Below are 13,887 nucleotides of genomic sequence, written 5' to 3' on the forward strand. Positions count from 1 at the left end.
GTTTGCTGCTGGATGCCACGTTCCGTTATGTTTACCGGCGCGGTGGCTCACTAGCTATGGCGTTCAGCACCTGAGTTCAAGGCTACGGGTTGAATCTCAGCGGCCGCATTTCGATTGAAGCGAAATACAAATGGTGAGCGCTAAAGATCCCTAAACGAGTCGAAGTTAAACCGGAGCCCTGCCCTATGGCATGGCTCATATATTACTTTCTGTGGCGTTGGCAACTAAAAACCTCATTAACCAACATCACCACCATCACCAGGTCACGTTAGGCGGACGTCAGGCTGACTGAATGCTAAAATTAAGCAACTGTTGAAATTTTACGTAAACTACGCTCGCAAAACTCCATTTTTTTTCTTCTTATCCACTTCTCGCGTATATTCACAACCAATTTGCGTAGTGGGCGACTCGCAGCCATCCCAAGGGCAATCTCGCCAAACTCCCCCTCCATCAATGCACAGATTTAAACGCCAAAACAATAAATGGCTGTCAATCAAAAGTAACGTTACTTTTCTCACTCTTCCATGAATTTAATACTACCCAGGACCACGGAAAATTTTTACTGAGATCAATTACTATAAATATTTCAAACATTTACAATCCGCCTGCTGCATTTATCACTCCTTACTTCTCTATATTTTTATTGGTCGGCACTTATTGCGGGTCTCGTCGACTGCGCGTTTTTGGTAGTACGTACTTGATGTCTTCCTTTGCGCGTCATATCAGCGAAGCTGTTCACGCAGCAATCACGAGCGCAAAGCTGCCACGAAGGCAGACAGACAACGAAGGCGCCGAGAGCAATAATATAGACTGGTAGCATTACAGCCGGCAGCCCGCTGTCGCTAATTTGTGGCTTTTCTCTCTCTCTCTGTCGCAGCCTTTAAGAACTACGGCGTGAATGCATCAGTGCCTCTGTGCGACGTTCAGAGGGACATCCAACTGGACAACCTGCAGCAAGCGGCGCTGTAAGCACCTGCGCCGCGAGTACACTGATTCTTGTTTACCATCTCCCGGTCCGCAGCTGCGCAGGCTCAAGGCCTGGCACAGCCAGTCTTAAATGCGGAAAGGAGATACAATTACGCACGCGTTTAAATCTGAATACGACCGCTGTTTTTGTGATGACTCCTTAAGCTTTTGCGTGGACGTTTCATTTCTTTTTTTATATAGTCACAAATTACAGACAAAAGTGGAAGCAAGGCTAACTATACAGGACCATTCGGTCAAAATTTTAAATGCACAGAACAGTTGCGATCAAAAAATAGGTGTGGGTTTCAGCGCCTAATTTCTTTTTTTTTTCCTCTTTTAGACTACCGTACAAAGCGATGTAAAGTTTTCTCTTGCACCTAAAACTAGGGTTCTAGGACCCGGAAGAGATACCGACGCCATATTATCCCTTTTCGGACGCATACAGGAAGTCTGTATGGGTGCGCTAAAGGCGAAGCACCGTCGCACAGTTATTGAAGCGTTAGAATCGAGATTGTCACTCTAAAGAGGAGAGTTTCGTGGTTTACGCGTTTGAGACCCTTGACTGATGTACAGTGTATCATAAATGGCGCAACAATCACAGGACGTTTTCTTTTTATCTAATCATGTGTGCTTAGAGATTGCGATTAACGCTAATAGATCACAAATGACGCCCATTTTTCATCCAGGTAGCAATAACACTACATCAGCTATTACACGGGCGAAAAAAAAAAGAGGTAGAGGTAGGGCTCTTGGGGGATCTTCCGGGACCGTTTCTTCCGAACAGAGCGCGAAACTTCTCAGCGGTAATGAAAACCAGTGTACAGCGCACGGATACATGCGAGAATACACACATATCGCTCATTAGTCGCCAAGCGCTTCAAAATTATCGTTAACGACAGTCTTAATCCTATTTAGGGAACACAGCACATTCCTGAACCTTGTGCACAGACAGTACTCGGCTGGTTCTCGCATTCCGGGCACTTGCAGGATCTGCTTGTGCGTGGTCTTGAGCATGGTGGTCTTGGGGACCCTAGTGGACGTCTTCCTCAGGAGCCGCCAGGACAAGGATCGTAAGCCTCGTGCGTATCATCACTTCCCTCTCCCCTGTTTTCTTTTTTTTCCCTTAGAGTGTCCAACAAGTATTGCACACTATGTGCTCTGTTACTTTTCCTCCTCTCCCAACCGAAGCAACTGCTTCCACGGCAAAGGTGGTTCCGTAAAAATGCGCTGATCTGCTGCACCCGGCTCAAATTCCGATTTGCATTTCGGATGTGTCGGAATAACGTCCTGAGGGGCCTGTTCCCTATCAGAACTTCCATTTCTCATCAATGAGTAACGAGTTTCGACGCAGGACAGCAATGTTGTGAATTGACCAAAGCACCAGCAAGGAAGCGGATTTCTCTTTCAGAAGCGTCCGCTTGCTCGGTCCGTCTACTCCTATAGCATAAAACAAATAATTGCAGCAGACACCCTTAATTGATTCCGTTATTCTGACCGCGTTAAGCTAAGTATGTCTCTCCCATAAGGTTCCGCGTTAATAAGATGAGCACTCAAAAGCGGCGATAGCACAGCGCCCGACGCCCGTCAATGCGCGCAGATGCCGTCCTGGGTGCGCTCACCTCCTGGTCCGCCTACAGCAACACGCTCCGGCTGTTTGACGTCTCCGACGATGGGTCCCGGCTTCGAGCTCTGCACGGCGTGCGCTTCCTCACTATGCTGTGGATCATCCTCGGCTACTGCTACGCGCTCACGCCCATACCAAACCGCAGTAAGTGGACGCCGCGCACTTCCGTCTATGTCAAGGCGACGGTCACGTTTGCGTGTTCACTTCGCTGCGTTAGCTCTGAACGCGCGTCCCAATGTGAGCGCTCTCATACGCGTGACGATAGACTTAAGAGCTCCACTGAGCAGCCACGTGAGCGTACCCTGCGCTCCTGCATGCGAGCCAAGCGTGTGAAAAGAGAGAAAAAAAAGGAAGAGAGTCGCGAAGAAAAACCGGCGTCCAGCAATGATGTGTGATGTTTGAAGACAGAAACTGTATGAATATGCGTAGAACAAAAGAAAAAAAAAATGATCCGGTCGGAGCGCCATGCAGAAATATCCAGATGTGGTGAAATCAACCCCCGCAAAAAGGGCGTGCTCCGTTCTTTGACTGAAGCATGAATAATCAAACTGAAAGCAGTCGATTTGGTGCGAATTTTTTCGTACGAAAATGCAGTTTTTTTTCCCCGAACTTGTGGAGCCTGGGGCTGCCGAAATTAACAATTAACAATTAACAACGAAATCAAAAAAGAAAGAAAGTGGGCCAGTCGATTCTTTTCGATTATTTCATTAGCATTCGAGACAACAGCTACAAGTTGGATGCGACATGAAAATATGAAACCGACTTCAATTTCTACACCGGTGAAGGCATTTATTGCAAAGTAAAGAGAAGCGCAGAAGACAAACAGGCTGAAATCTGATTGCCTACACCCTGCATGAGGAGAATGGGATAGACGAAAATGAATTGGAGTTAGATCACAACATGAAGAAAGCTGATATGTACAGAAGGGTACCCGTAAAGTCTAGGAGTGATCACGCACGCTACGAAAACAGATGCAAAGATATGGCTTCGCTATATCTGTTCTTGATATTGATTCGGCACGCTTGGTAGTTTGGCAGGCCAACAACTACGCTGCTGACAGGCGTCTCAAACCGCTTCTCTTAGTTTTATCGAAGGCAAGGAGTCTACAATTCTGAATACTCGTAGTTCCCCCTACCACCTAGGCGAAGGCAATCTCAGCGTGACCATTACAGAACAGGCAACAGTTTAGCGCCGGAACTAAGCGGTCGTGGTGGCCTTCTTTTTCAGGAAGGATCTTCAATATGTTTGACTTCGTCAAGCACACGCCGTTCATGTTCATCGCCAATGCCTACCCGGCAGCCGACACCTTTTTCTGCCTCAGGTATGTGCCTACACACTCTTCCAGCAAGCAGAGGACCTTTGAATTCTTTTTTTTTTTTTCACATTGCAATCTTGTACCAAAATAAGAAAAAAAAGAAAGGAAGGTAGTTGTGGTTCTGTGATGCTGCTTACGCAATTTAATTGATTCTCTTGTGTAAGTGAATGAGAAGGGCGTTGTGATAAACGGATGCAAATTAAATAGTTCTCCGTGATATGACTAACAATTGACTGGCAAGCTTGCGGTTATTTGTATAATGACTGCATTCAACGTTGTTTCATTTCACTTTCTACAAGTTGCCCCCTGGCCTTGTGATCGGCTTCTCTGCAGTAAAATGCTCGGAAAATCGGGCTTGGACGCCACCTTGTGTGGACGGAAAACAACTTGTACCATGGCGCGTTTCGACAAAGTTGCTCTTGCGTCATTAAAATTTAGCATCATCATCGAATTTGTCACAAATTGTGAAGGTGTCTGTTAAGCATTACAGAGAACGGACGTTTGGGCGGGTTGGTTACGCTTCATTTTTTACGAAAAACAGCAGAAAAAGAAGGACGGCCTTGTGTTAAGCATTACTTGTGTGCCTAGCGCAAAAAGCATAGCCTCCAAGGAGGACAATTATATACCTTTCAGTGTAAAGCTGCGATGACAAGACTTGACCACAAATTGTTTTTCCCGTTCGCTCCCTCAGCGGTGGCCATTGCTCCTCGTTAAGTGCTCTTCGCAAGTGCTTTATAAAGCACCTTCTGACATCAAACAACTCAAGCCTTCGATTATCCACTCTATGCGAACATGCCAGCGAGCTCTGACGAATTAAATAAAAGTCTTTCCGATGGAGCATTCACTACGCTAAACGCGCTTCCATTAGCGCAACCAGTGGCTGTGCCAGCAACGCGATTTACTTTATTGCTTTTTGGAGCCGTCGCCAAGCGTACACCTCAGAATGACTGGAGTGGCCGCGGTGGCGATGTAAGCCCCGGGCATGACAAGTCTCAGAAAGCTCGCTATCCTTCGGCACGACGCCGAACAACGCCGCACTTTTGAAGGCGTCGTGGGCATCAGCAGTGGTGTTTCTATAAAGGCGAATTTTATTTTGTTCGAAAGAGAGGCTTGCAAGCGCATATTTTAAATTATGCAAAACAAAGCGCTTTCTGATTCTGGGAGAAGGTGAATTCGCAAATTTGAATTACTTGCACCGTCGTTCTGACACAGGTCTGCAATTTCGGGAGTGATAACACGCCCATGACCTTACGCCCAGATCGCGAACTGGCGCTCATATACGGCCGTGCGTTGCGGCTAACTGCATAGTAATTGCTCAGCAGGTGGCAACACAGCAGCAGTATTTGTACTGAACTCATCGAAAGTTATATGTCTGGTTCTAAGTGCTGTAGTATTTCTAGGCTCAATTCACTTTATAGATGCGTGACATTTTCATCCGCCAGCTCGCTTGGAAGGTTAGTTTTAACGCAAATTTCTTTTTCGATAGCTTTCACGGTGCTTTTACGTACGGGACTCCAAAAACCTGCTCTAGGCGAATTAGTACTACTGAAACGTGTGCCTCAATGGTTTCATAACCTGTGCCGTTTTCGTCTAATCAGCTGTAAAGAAAGCAACCGCAAACGCTAAATTCCAGCATTTCTCAACACTTACCATTATCGGCCTCGATCGAATGTAAGCGCTGTGTAAAACAGAGATGCAAATTAACTTCTCATACTTATTAGAATATCAGAGCGTGCCGGATGCACACTCGTGCAAAATGAGATGTACCTTTCCCACTTAACTTCAGCAGCGATCCACTTGAAGAATTTAGTGGCGGTCTTTGTTTTTCATTAGTTACTTTAGTTTTTAAATAACAAAGCTCTATACTGGCTTCATTACTTTTGCGCAAAATGCGATTCAAAACGAGAGGAAGCGGGGAAATTTGGTTTTGTTCACGGCTATACTTTCCGGCTCACCCATTGGAAAAAAAAAAGTGCTTAAAGGTACAACTCCATTCAACGTTTGTTCTTGGTAAAACTAGATACTGTGGCGCATTCTGGCTACGCTGAGGCTTGTCCCGCAGCAAAAGACACTTCTTTTGCGAAAAATTGCACCTAAAAGTTTTCTCATCAAGCAATTCAAACTTTTGACGCCTGCATCGAAAAGGACTCCGTGATCTCACAGTTTTAAAGTGAATGGCTATGTTGCCTAGGCTCTAGGATACACGCCCCAGAAAAATCTGTCGACGCATGCAGATTACTTTCGAAATTTGTCTGCGATGGCGACACCTCTACTTTATTTTAGTGGGAAAGCACGCATATGGTCACCAACACCGACCAGGAATCTTGTCACTGTAAGTACGTTCACCGTATGTACCCGAGCTTACCCGAATCACTCGGGTAAGCTCGGATAAGTTCGGATAAGTTCGGAGGAGTGTCGCGCTGAGAGGTTGCTCGGGAAGATCAACATGGGTTGCACATTCTCTGCCGGCGGTTGTGATATAAACAGCCACCTGTCAGTGCAGTGATATGCATCGTTTAGCCGCTGCGCCACTGCGCTGGTAGTCGCATGAGGACTTGTCGCCATGTATGAATGTTAAGTAGACAATGACCAATTCTTCACAAATTGGCATTGATCCACTAAAGGTATCTCGTCATACCCTTAAGGAGGAGCTATAGTATACCCCTCCAGTTGAAGAATGAACACCTGTTTTCGCACGTCTATTCGGTTTAACTACGTTTAACCCTACTACGTTTAACTCGGTTTAACCCTACCAATTTCTTTTTGCTTTTTCCACCTTATGAAAGCTCCGCTTTCAGTGCAAGAAGTGTCGTTTTCGTTAGGGTGCCCGATCTGTCGATACAGGCCAACTTCAGTTTATCGCCGATGTAACTTTAATGATTGTTTCGCTATCCACAAAGATATATGCTTCTTCTTGAAGCAACCGCGTCCCCGCATAACGACAAGCGCCTCTTCTGAACAATGACCGCCCTTCCCAGTGGGTTCCTGTTTGGCTACAGCGTGTTCAAGCAGCGCCGAAACCTGAGCAAGTGGCTGCCCATCCTGCTGATTCGGAGATACGTGCGGTGAGTCAGCATATATCAGCCACCTGTTTGACCTGGTGAAAAGACCGCGACAAATGTCCTGCGCTGCTATCGCTTCTATGAGCTTACTCCTGCGTTAACCATTCGGCTGGTCGACTAGTCTTGTTATAGCGTTCATTCAGTATGCCCGACGAGGAATATAGCAGTTTCTATTATAGGTTAGTTAAGCAGTTAGAGCGATTTAGCATAGTGCGATCCTCGACCCGAAACCGTGAACTAGTTTCTTTGAGGCGTCAGCTGGGAATGCGCAGATGGTCGCGAGCAGCGCACGTCTGCCACTGCGCTGATGCAGCTTACTCTTCGTGGATCGCGCTACGCTGAATCTCTCTATTTGGGCATATCCGTCCGGTTCAGGAAGACACGCTGCAAGTTTCTCATCTCTCGGAAACGCTGATAGCCACAATACTATATCACAGGAATTAGTCGCAGCCCTGTCTTCCAGAGGTCCATCACGTCCAAAGCTTCTCGGAGGTTGTGCGCAGCCGCCTGACCGAGCAGCCAACGATGATCGGCCCATAACGTTAGCGCGAAGGGCTTGCAGATTTTTTACCTTTAAATGAAGGCTTCGAGAGGCTGGAATAAATAAAAGTGAGGGCTAATAAAGCAGTGACAACTAAGCCTGATGTCAGGAAACTACTTTGTTACTTTTATTAAAGACGAGGTGACTACTCTTAACATTAAATCAAGGAAAAGCACCCATGTGCTGAAGGTCCACATCTCTGACTTGCGCATATGTCCCTTGAGGTGAATCAGGGGAGTCAGAGAGCTGGGCATTGGTGCCGCTTTTTGCGCTCACACGTGACTCGCTCCGGAGTAGCGATATCCAGCGACACTTACGCTGCAAAATGACGCTCTCTGGCGGGGCTCTGTCCTTCATGCAACTGGGTGGGGAGACAGGGTCATCGTGCCGTGCTTCTGCCTGCTTCTGGTGTTCTCGTTGCTCGGCCTGGTGTCGTCGGGACCGATCTGGCGCGACAACTACGCCCTCCTGCGCGGCAACTGCGAGGCCCGCTGGTGGAAGATACCGGCACTGGTCAACAACTGGGAGTACAGCCTCGACTCCGTGAGTGATGCATGCGCCTGCCTCTGGGCCAGAAAATGAAAATGTACGGCCAGAAGGATCGTCAGTATGACTATTCTGTTGTTGTCCGAATTTTGTTATCGCTTTGAAATGAGATTGCCTGCTCCTTTGTGAGTATTTGTGAAAGCGAGAGGCGTTTAGCATATAGCGTGCATAGATAGAATTTCAAGTGAAATTGAAGAAGATGCTGATATTCACACGCTCAGTGGCACCAAGCAAGGCATAGAACGCGAGGTTCAATGGGCCCTACTATCAGCAAATCATGATGTTGAATGTAACGCATCATCGGCGGTTATTTGTATATTTCTTGAATAACGTTATCTGAGGTGGATGCTGTTGAGCTTTAGACAACGCTTACGTAGCGTGTTCTTATTACATATAATAAAAACTTTCGAAAGAGAGTAAATATTTTGGTGCGTTCTGGTTGGTCTGAAAATGGTTGCTTTAAGTTGTTATAATTAGAGAAAATAATCTGTACAACTCGTCGAATACGCTGTGCCCCGTAGCTCAAGCGCAATGCATAAGTAAAAATTTAATTTAAAAATTTCCGACTAAAGAGCTATTGTAAACTGTATTTGGACGTGCTCAGTGGGCTGAAAATGCAGGTGCGGCTTGGAATACAGAGGCACGCAGATACCATGCGTCGCAAGAGCGCAGTTACGCGCTTGTATCACGGCTACACTCATTTTAGTAGTCTAGCTCAGTGGTTGCAGACCCGCCCCCCCCCCCCCCCCCCCCCCGCCCCGAAAACATTATTATTCAGACAAGAGCTGTCTACTCAAATCCACTTGTTTAATCCGGAAGTAAAATCTGAAAGTTCAGTTGGCCGTGATCAAGCGTTATAGTGTCATACTTTTACAAGTGTCTAGGAGTACCGCGAAAGGCGCGTGCTCTAGAGGAGCGGATGCTAGACGTCTTCACTCGCGTAGCCTTAGCCGACAGAAACAGTGAGTGAGAAACAAGGGACAGAAACAGTAAGGCACACGGGCGCCGACTATCAACTGAATTTTATTTCGGAGGCACAAACAGTATGAAGTCGAAGAAGGAGGCGGTACGTTGCCAGAGGCTACGCGGTCACCGGAATTCAGTGTTGTCATGTCAGTAAAGAAAACACGAAGTTAAGAATTATGAAAAGGATAAGAGAGATAAAAGCTGAGACGTGTAAAGGGCCGCCAGGCAAACGGCAGAAAATCAGTAAAATCAGAATGTGGTGCTGAAAAGTGGCCAAAAGGGTTGTGTTGTAGTATGTGTGAGCGTTGGCAGTCTGCTGTCGTCAGAGCAAAGCATAGACGGTCTAGGCAAGCTCTTGAACATCACTTCGTGAGCAGCCAATTTGCGCTCGCGCCTTTTGTGGGATGCGAGCCACCAAATTAAAGCGCGGGCCGACGCCAGAGTGACTTTGGCCTTCGACTGACCCGCCGTCTTTCCGTGCAGCAAAACGAATGAATAAACGAGTGAGTGAGTGAGTGAGTGAGTGAGTGAGTGAGTGAGTGAGTGAGTGAGTGAGTGAGTGAGTGAGTGAGTGAGTGAGTGAGTGAGTGAGTGAGTGAGTGAGTGAGTGAGTGAGTGAGTGAGTGAGTGAGTGAGTGAGTGAGTGAGTGAGTGAGTGAGTGAGTGAGTGAGTGAGTGAGTGAGTGAGTGAGGCAGGCTAGCTGTACGTTTGGACAAAAAGAATGCATGGCAAATAAAGTGGGCTTCACCGCAATGCACCAGCCTAAAATATGTTTAAAACATACTGGAAGCACTGTATGTTCCCATATGTTGCACGGAAGCGGCCACGAACAACTACGATTTTTTAACACATCCCAACTCCAGGCGCTTTCGCGTTATTCATAACCACAGACGACTTCCCGTGAGTCCAGTCAAGCAGGGGTAGTCACTTGCCGGATGACAGTATGGTGGGCAGATGTCCAGAATCTCCGGGGATATGTTTAATGCAACCTATAATGCACTAGGAAAGGCAGCGCATTCTACTGGGAGAAAAACAGGGGAAGGGAGAGCCTAGTGGCTGCCGTTATTGTGCCAACTGACTGTTCTGAGCGAAAAATATTCCGACCTTCCCGCAACGTGTTCCGCCAATTCAGGGCACTTTGCATTTGATAAGTGGTAGATAGCGAGAAGTCAATCTTGGTGACCTTGATGATGCCCTTGATTATAAATGGGAGTAGAACTGCTGCACCACGTACACGTGCCATCTGACTGTACCGTTGGGAGTCCGACTCGATATCTCGGTGGTTGCAGTTTAGGAAGTCTGCAGCAGGATATAGCAGCAGTTGAAAGACTTTCCTCTTGTTTCCTACGGATGGTTTGCGATTTCAGTCCAGCGGCATCTACGTGCAAAAATAAAGGAGAAGCACAGTTTTACCCCACTTTTCCCCAGCCGCTTTTCTCAGTGTTCAAATAGAATGGGTGTAGCAGTATTCCCGAAATCACACAGGCAGCTCTCGTCATTCAAACGGGCTGCACGACTGTTCAGAGTGTTGCGGCTGCACAGCACCGTATAATGTCAGAATAGGAAGAACTGCGCTTGCGTACGTGCGTGAGTGATTATGAGTAATCTTTAATTCAGGTTGGGCACCTGCATCACCTTGTGAGCTCACGCCCATCTAACGGCTGACGAGGCTATTTGATCACGCTCTCGTGCTCAGCAGCCGAACGCCGCAACCACTGAGCCACAGCGGTCAGAAGGATAATTGCGGGTGTAGTTCGAGTTTGAGGCGGTGATGATGCCTTTTATGCGCTGGCTGCCAAAGATGAGGCCATCGATGGATGGTGTCTCGGGTTGGTTCGTCGCGGGTTGAAGTGAGCTGCAACTGACAGTGTATTGCAGCGCCCGGGAGACGTTACGTGCGTAAGCCACAAGACGGGGAAGTTGTACCGTCAGGTAAAGAGCCAAATAAGCTGAGTAACATGGTAACGTACGCTAAATGCGATAGAGGTCTACGTGGAGCGCGCAGATGCGCAAATGACGCCTATTTGTAACTCTAGGAAAGTTCCAAAACGATCCCCTCAACTGTAGAGATTGTTTTGGACAACAAAAGTGTGAGTAGGTACATATAGGACTGGAGTTCGCTCCGCAGGACGACGAGGAAGGCGAGGCTATGAAGGGACCAGCATTCAGGGAAGCAGATGAAAGTTTTATATACAGGCATTTGCATATTTACACCAGCAGTTGGCCTGTGCTGCGGGCGAGATGGCTACGCGTGTTCGATTTAGGTGCATTAAACTTTGGTGAATAGAATTGTGAGGCAATCGGATCAAGGATGCAACGCCAGCCGACATCACGCGAAACACGGTGCAGGCGGACCCAACTACGCCTCGCCAGCACGGCCTTCGGTTCCGGATCGAGGCACGCCCTGATCGGCAGCTGGCGTGCGCGACAGTTTGTACGCGCAGGCTTCAGGCTTCATCCAGTCACCAACGGCAGAGTGGTGTCAGGGTTCTTACTCGACCGACATGAACAGATCGTTTGCCGTCTTGAATTTAAAGGAAGAACGGGGGGGAGGCTGGCTTTCGTTCCGTCCTACTTTGCCACACAATGCTCTCCCCTGCTGAGTGGCCATTGCACCTCTGCCTCCCTCCCCCCCTCCCTTCCCCGCTGGATAGAGCATGCGTTGACCCCGCCCATCTAAATCTTTGTTCTAAATGAGTGTTTCTTTTTCCCTTTTTTATTTGTTTTGAAAGCTTTGTCTAAGGAAAGATAGTAGGGCCTGAAAGACAGCGAAACTTGTCCGCTGGCAGCACTTGGTGCCTATATGCCAAATGAACGGACCATTCCGATCTCGCATGGGCTGTGGGTTGCACTGGCTTCGTACTCCATGAGAAACAACCAGTGGCGCAGCCATTAATTATCTTCGGCAATAGCGCAGGTGGCACAAGCACAGTCGTGGAGACGATACTACAAACACATATATGTGTGCCTTTGAGAGGGTCGACGAAATTTCGAGAAACACATGTTGCATGAAACTGCCCCTGTAATCCAAAATTGTCTGTGGTTTAGCTCTGGTTAAACCTGGAGGATTGCGAAAGCATCATCTGCGCGTAGCCATATATTGTTGCGTGAGCTATATTGCCCACAGTCCCGCCGTTTCGCCTGCTCTTGCACGACGATATTGCGCATGCGCGAGGGGCAAGGGGCGTCACTACACACAGCCGCCACGCCAGCGGCCCCGGAACGCTAGCTGTGCGCCGCTACTGCACATCAGAGAGAACAGAGAGAGAGGCAATGGAGAGGGCGCGGAAGCGGCGGCGGCCCCGGCACGCTAGCTATGCGCCGCTACTGTGCATGCGCAACTGGCGAGCGCGGCGGCGGCACCTCTGAGTCACCCGCGCAGCGACGGCGGCGGCGCGCCAGTGTGCACCATGTGACGTCACTCGCGCGTGCGCAGTATGGCCTTTCCTCGGCTTCGCGAAATTGCTCGGCGACTAGCGTAGTGTTGCTTTCGCAACAATATCTGGCTGTGCCGCTTGCCTCACCGTAACTAAGCAAACGAAGAAAAATGTTTGACGGCCTTTGTGCGCTGTATGCACAAACCCTCATGCCAGGTTTGTCATGTCATGACCATGGCAAGATCATACCAGAGCACGAGCGGTGCGCTGCTGAGTAAAGAAAGCGATATACGACGGCATGCTTTGGACAACCCTCGCGGCTGAGTGGCTTGTGTCATCATAATCGCACATGAGCGCTAGCATTGTCTGGAAACCACTAGTTGCTGTCAGATGTCGATTCCCCTGCTCTGAAAGCGTAGTGCTTGAGCGCGCTAGGCAAGCCGCAGGTGCTCTTCTTTTCGCTGTTGTAAATAAATATTATCAGCTCATTCCGAGCTAACAACGCGGCAGCTTATTATCGCTGTGGGGCTGACAGGACACACCAAACTGCATGCAATAAAACGTCCGGCGACCTCCCGTAAGCGATGGTGCAAGCGAACGTTCCAAGCTCGGTCTTTTGATTAAGACAGACTCGGGCGGCCGGGCGTTGGTGCCGTCGGAAGCGTGTGGGGTGCCGCAGATCTCTTTTGATTGCCTGGGAAGCATTTCAGCGCAGGCTGCAATGTAAAAGAGGGGGCGGGGGCGTCGATGTTAGGCCGATGCCGAGCCCGATAGCCAACGCGTTCTCGGCCAGCTCGGACGAAACGAGAGCGAGCGTTGCGGGGCCATCGGCGAAGGGAAAAGCAAACAGACAGACAAGCGAACGGCGCGCGTTACGCCAGACTCCGGAGCCCGGCGACGAGGCCCTTCCGCCCTTGACCGCGAACGCGCCGCCGTGCGCGCGTCCGCCCGACGCCTTTCGGGAAAGCGTAAACGGTTGGGGGCACGCTCGACCGCAATACCGTGCAGCACACCGCAACTCCTTGTCGCCGCCGCAGAGTGAGCATCCCGACGTTGCATTCCCTCGTTGCCGATTATGATGATGATGATGAAATCACCTTTTTGATTCCATAGGTTCCTGAAGCCTGGTCTGCAGGTTGCCCTCAGTCCAGGTCACTGTAGGCTGCCCCGATTGCCCTCACCCGTTGGATCAGCCAAAGCTGTTCCCTCGGGTTCCAGCTTGTCAGGCCCCCCCCCCCCCCCCCCCCAGTTGGCGTAGGTCGGGTTAGAGATGGGTGGTTGTACGCCCTGTAGGTGTGGGCACTCTCACTATAGAATGATATACTGTAGGTATGGGACTGTTACACGCCCAGGCATGCGTCCGACTATTGAGAGGGGTAAGAGATCGTCGCCGAACATATACGCAGCGCAAAGAAGCCTACACCGCAGTGTCTCGCGAACGTGAAAGTTTGCAGCTACGACGAGTTCCGGGTGCCTGTTACATAGATGG

At 49.0% G+C, this 13,887-nt stretch overlaps 1 protein-coding gene across 2 annotated transcripts in view; it reads left to right on the forward strand.

The window, feature by feature from the left end:
- LOC149353272 (nose resistant to fluoxetine protein 6-like) overlaps positions 1 to 13,887 on the forward strand; it is a 76,020-nt gene that overhangs the window by 44,533 nt on the left and 17,600 nt on the right. For both annotated transcript variants that reach the window (XM_089582439.1, XM_089582441.1), the window contains 6 exons: positions 878 to 965; positions 1,954 to 2,045; positions 2,564 to 2,734; positions 3,818 to 3,911; positions 6,884 to 6,970; positions 7,886 to 8,051. In XM_089582439.1, the coding sequence (XP_089438565.1) occupies positions 878 to 965; positions 1,954 to 2,045; positions 2,564 to 2,734; positions 3,818 to 3,911; positions 6,884 to 6,970; positions 7,886 to 8,051 (698 nt within the window). The remainder of the gene's footprint in view (positions 1 to 877; positions 966 to 1,953; positions 2,046 to 2,563; positions 2,735 to 3,817; positions 3,912 to 6,883; positions 6,971 to 7,885; positions 8,052 to 13,887) is intronic.

This window comes from Amblyomma mixtum, chromosome 3 (genome assembly GCF_055824585.1).
Source record: "Amblyomma mixtum isolate Tamu chromosome 3, ASM5582458v1, whole genome shotgun sequence".
In the NCBI taxonomy this organism is placed as follows: domain Eukaryota; kingdom Metazoa; phylum Arthropoda; class Arachnida; order Ixodida; family Ixodidae; genus Amblyomma; species Amblyomma mixtum.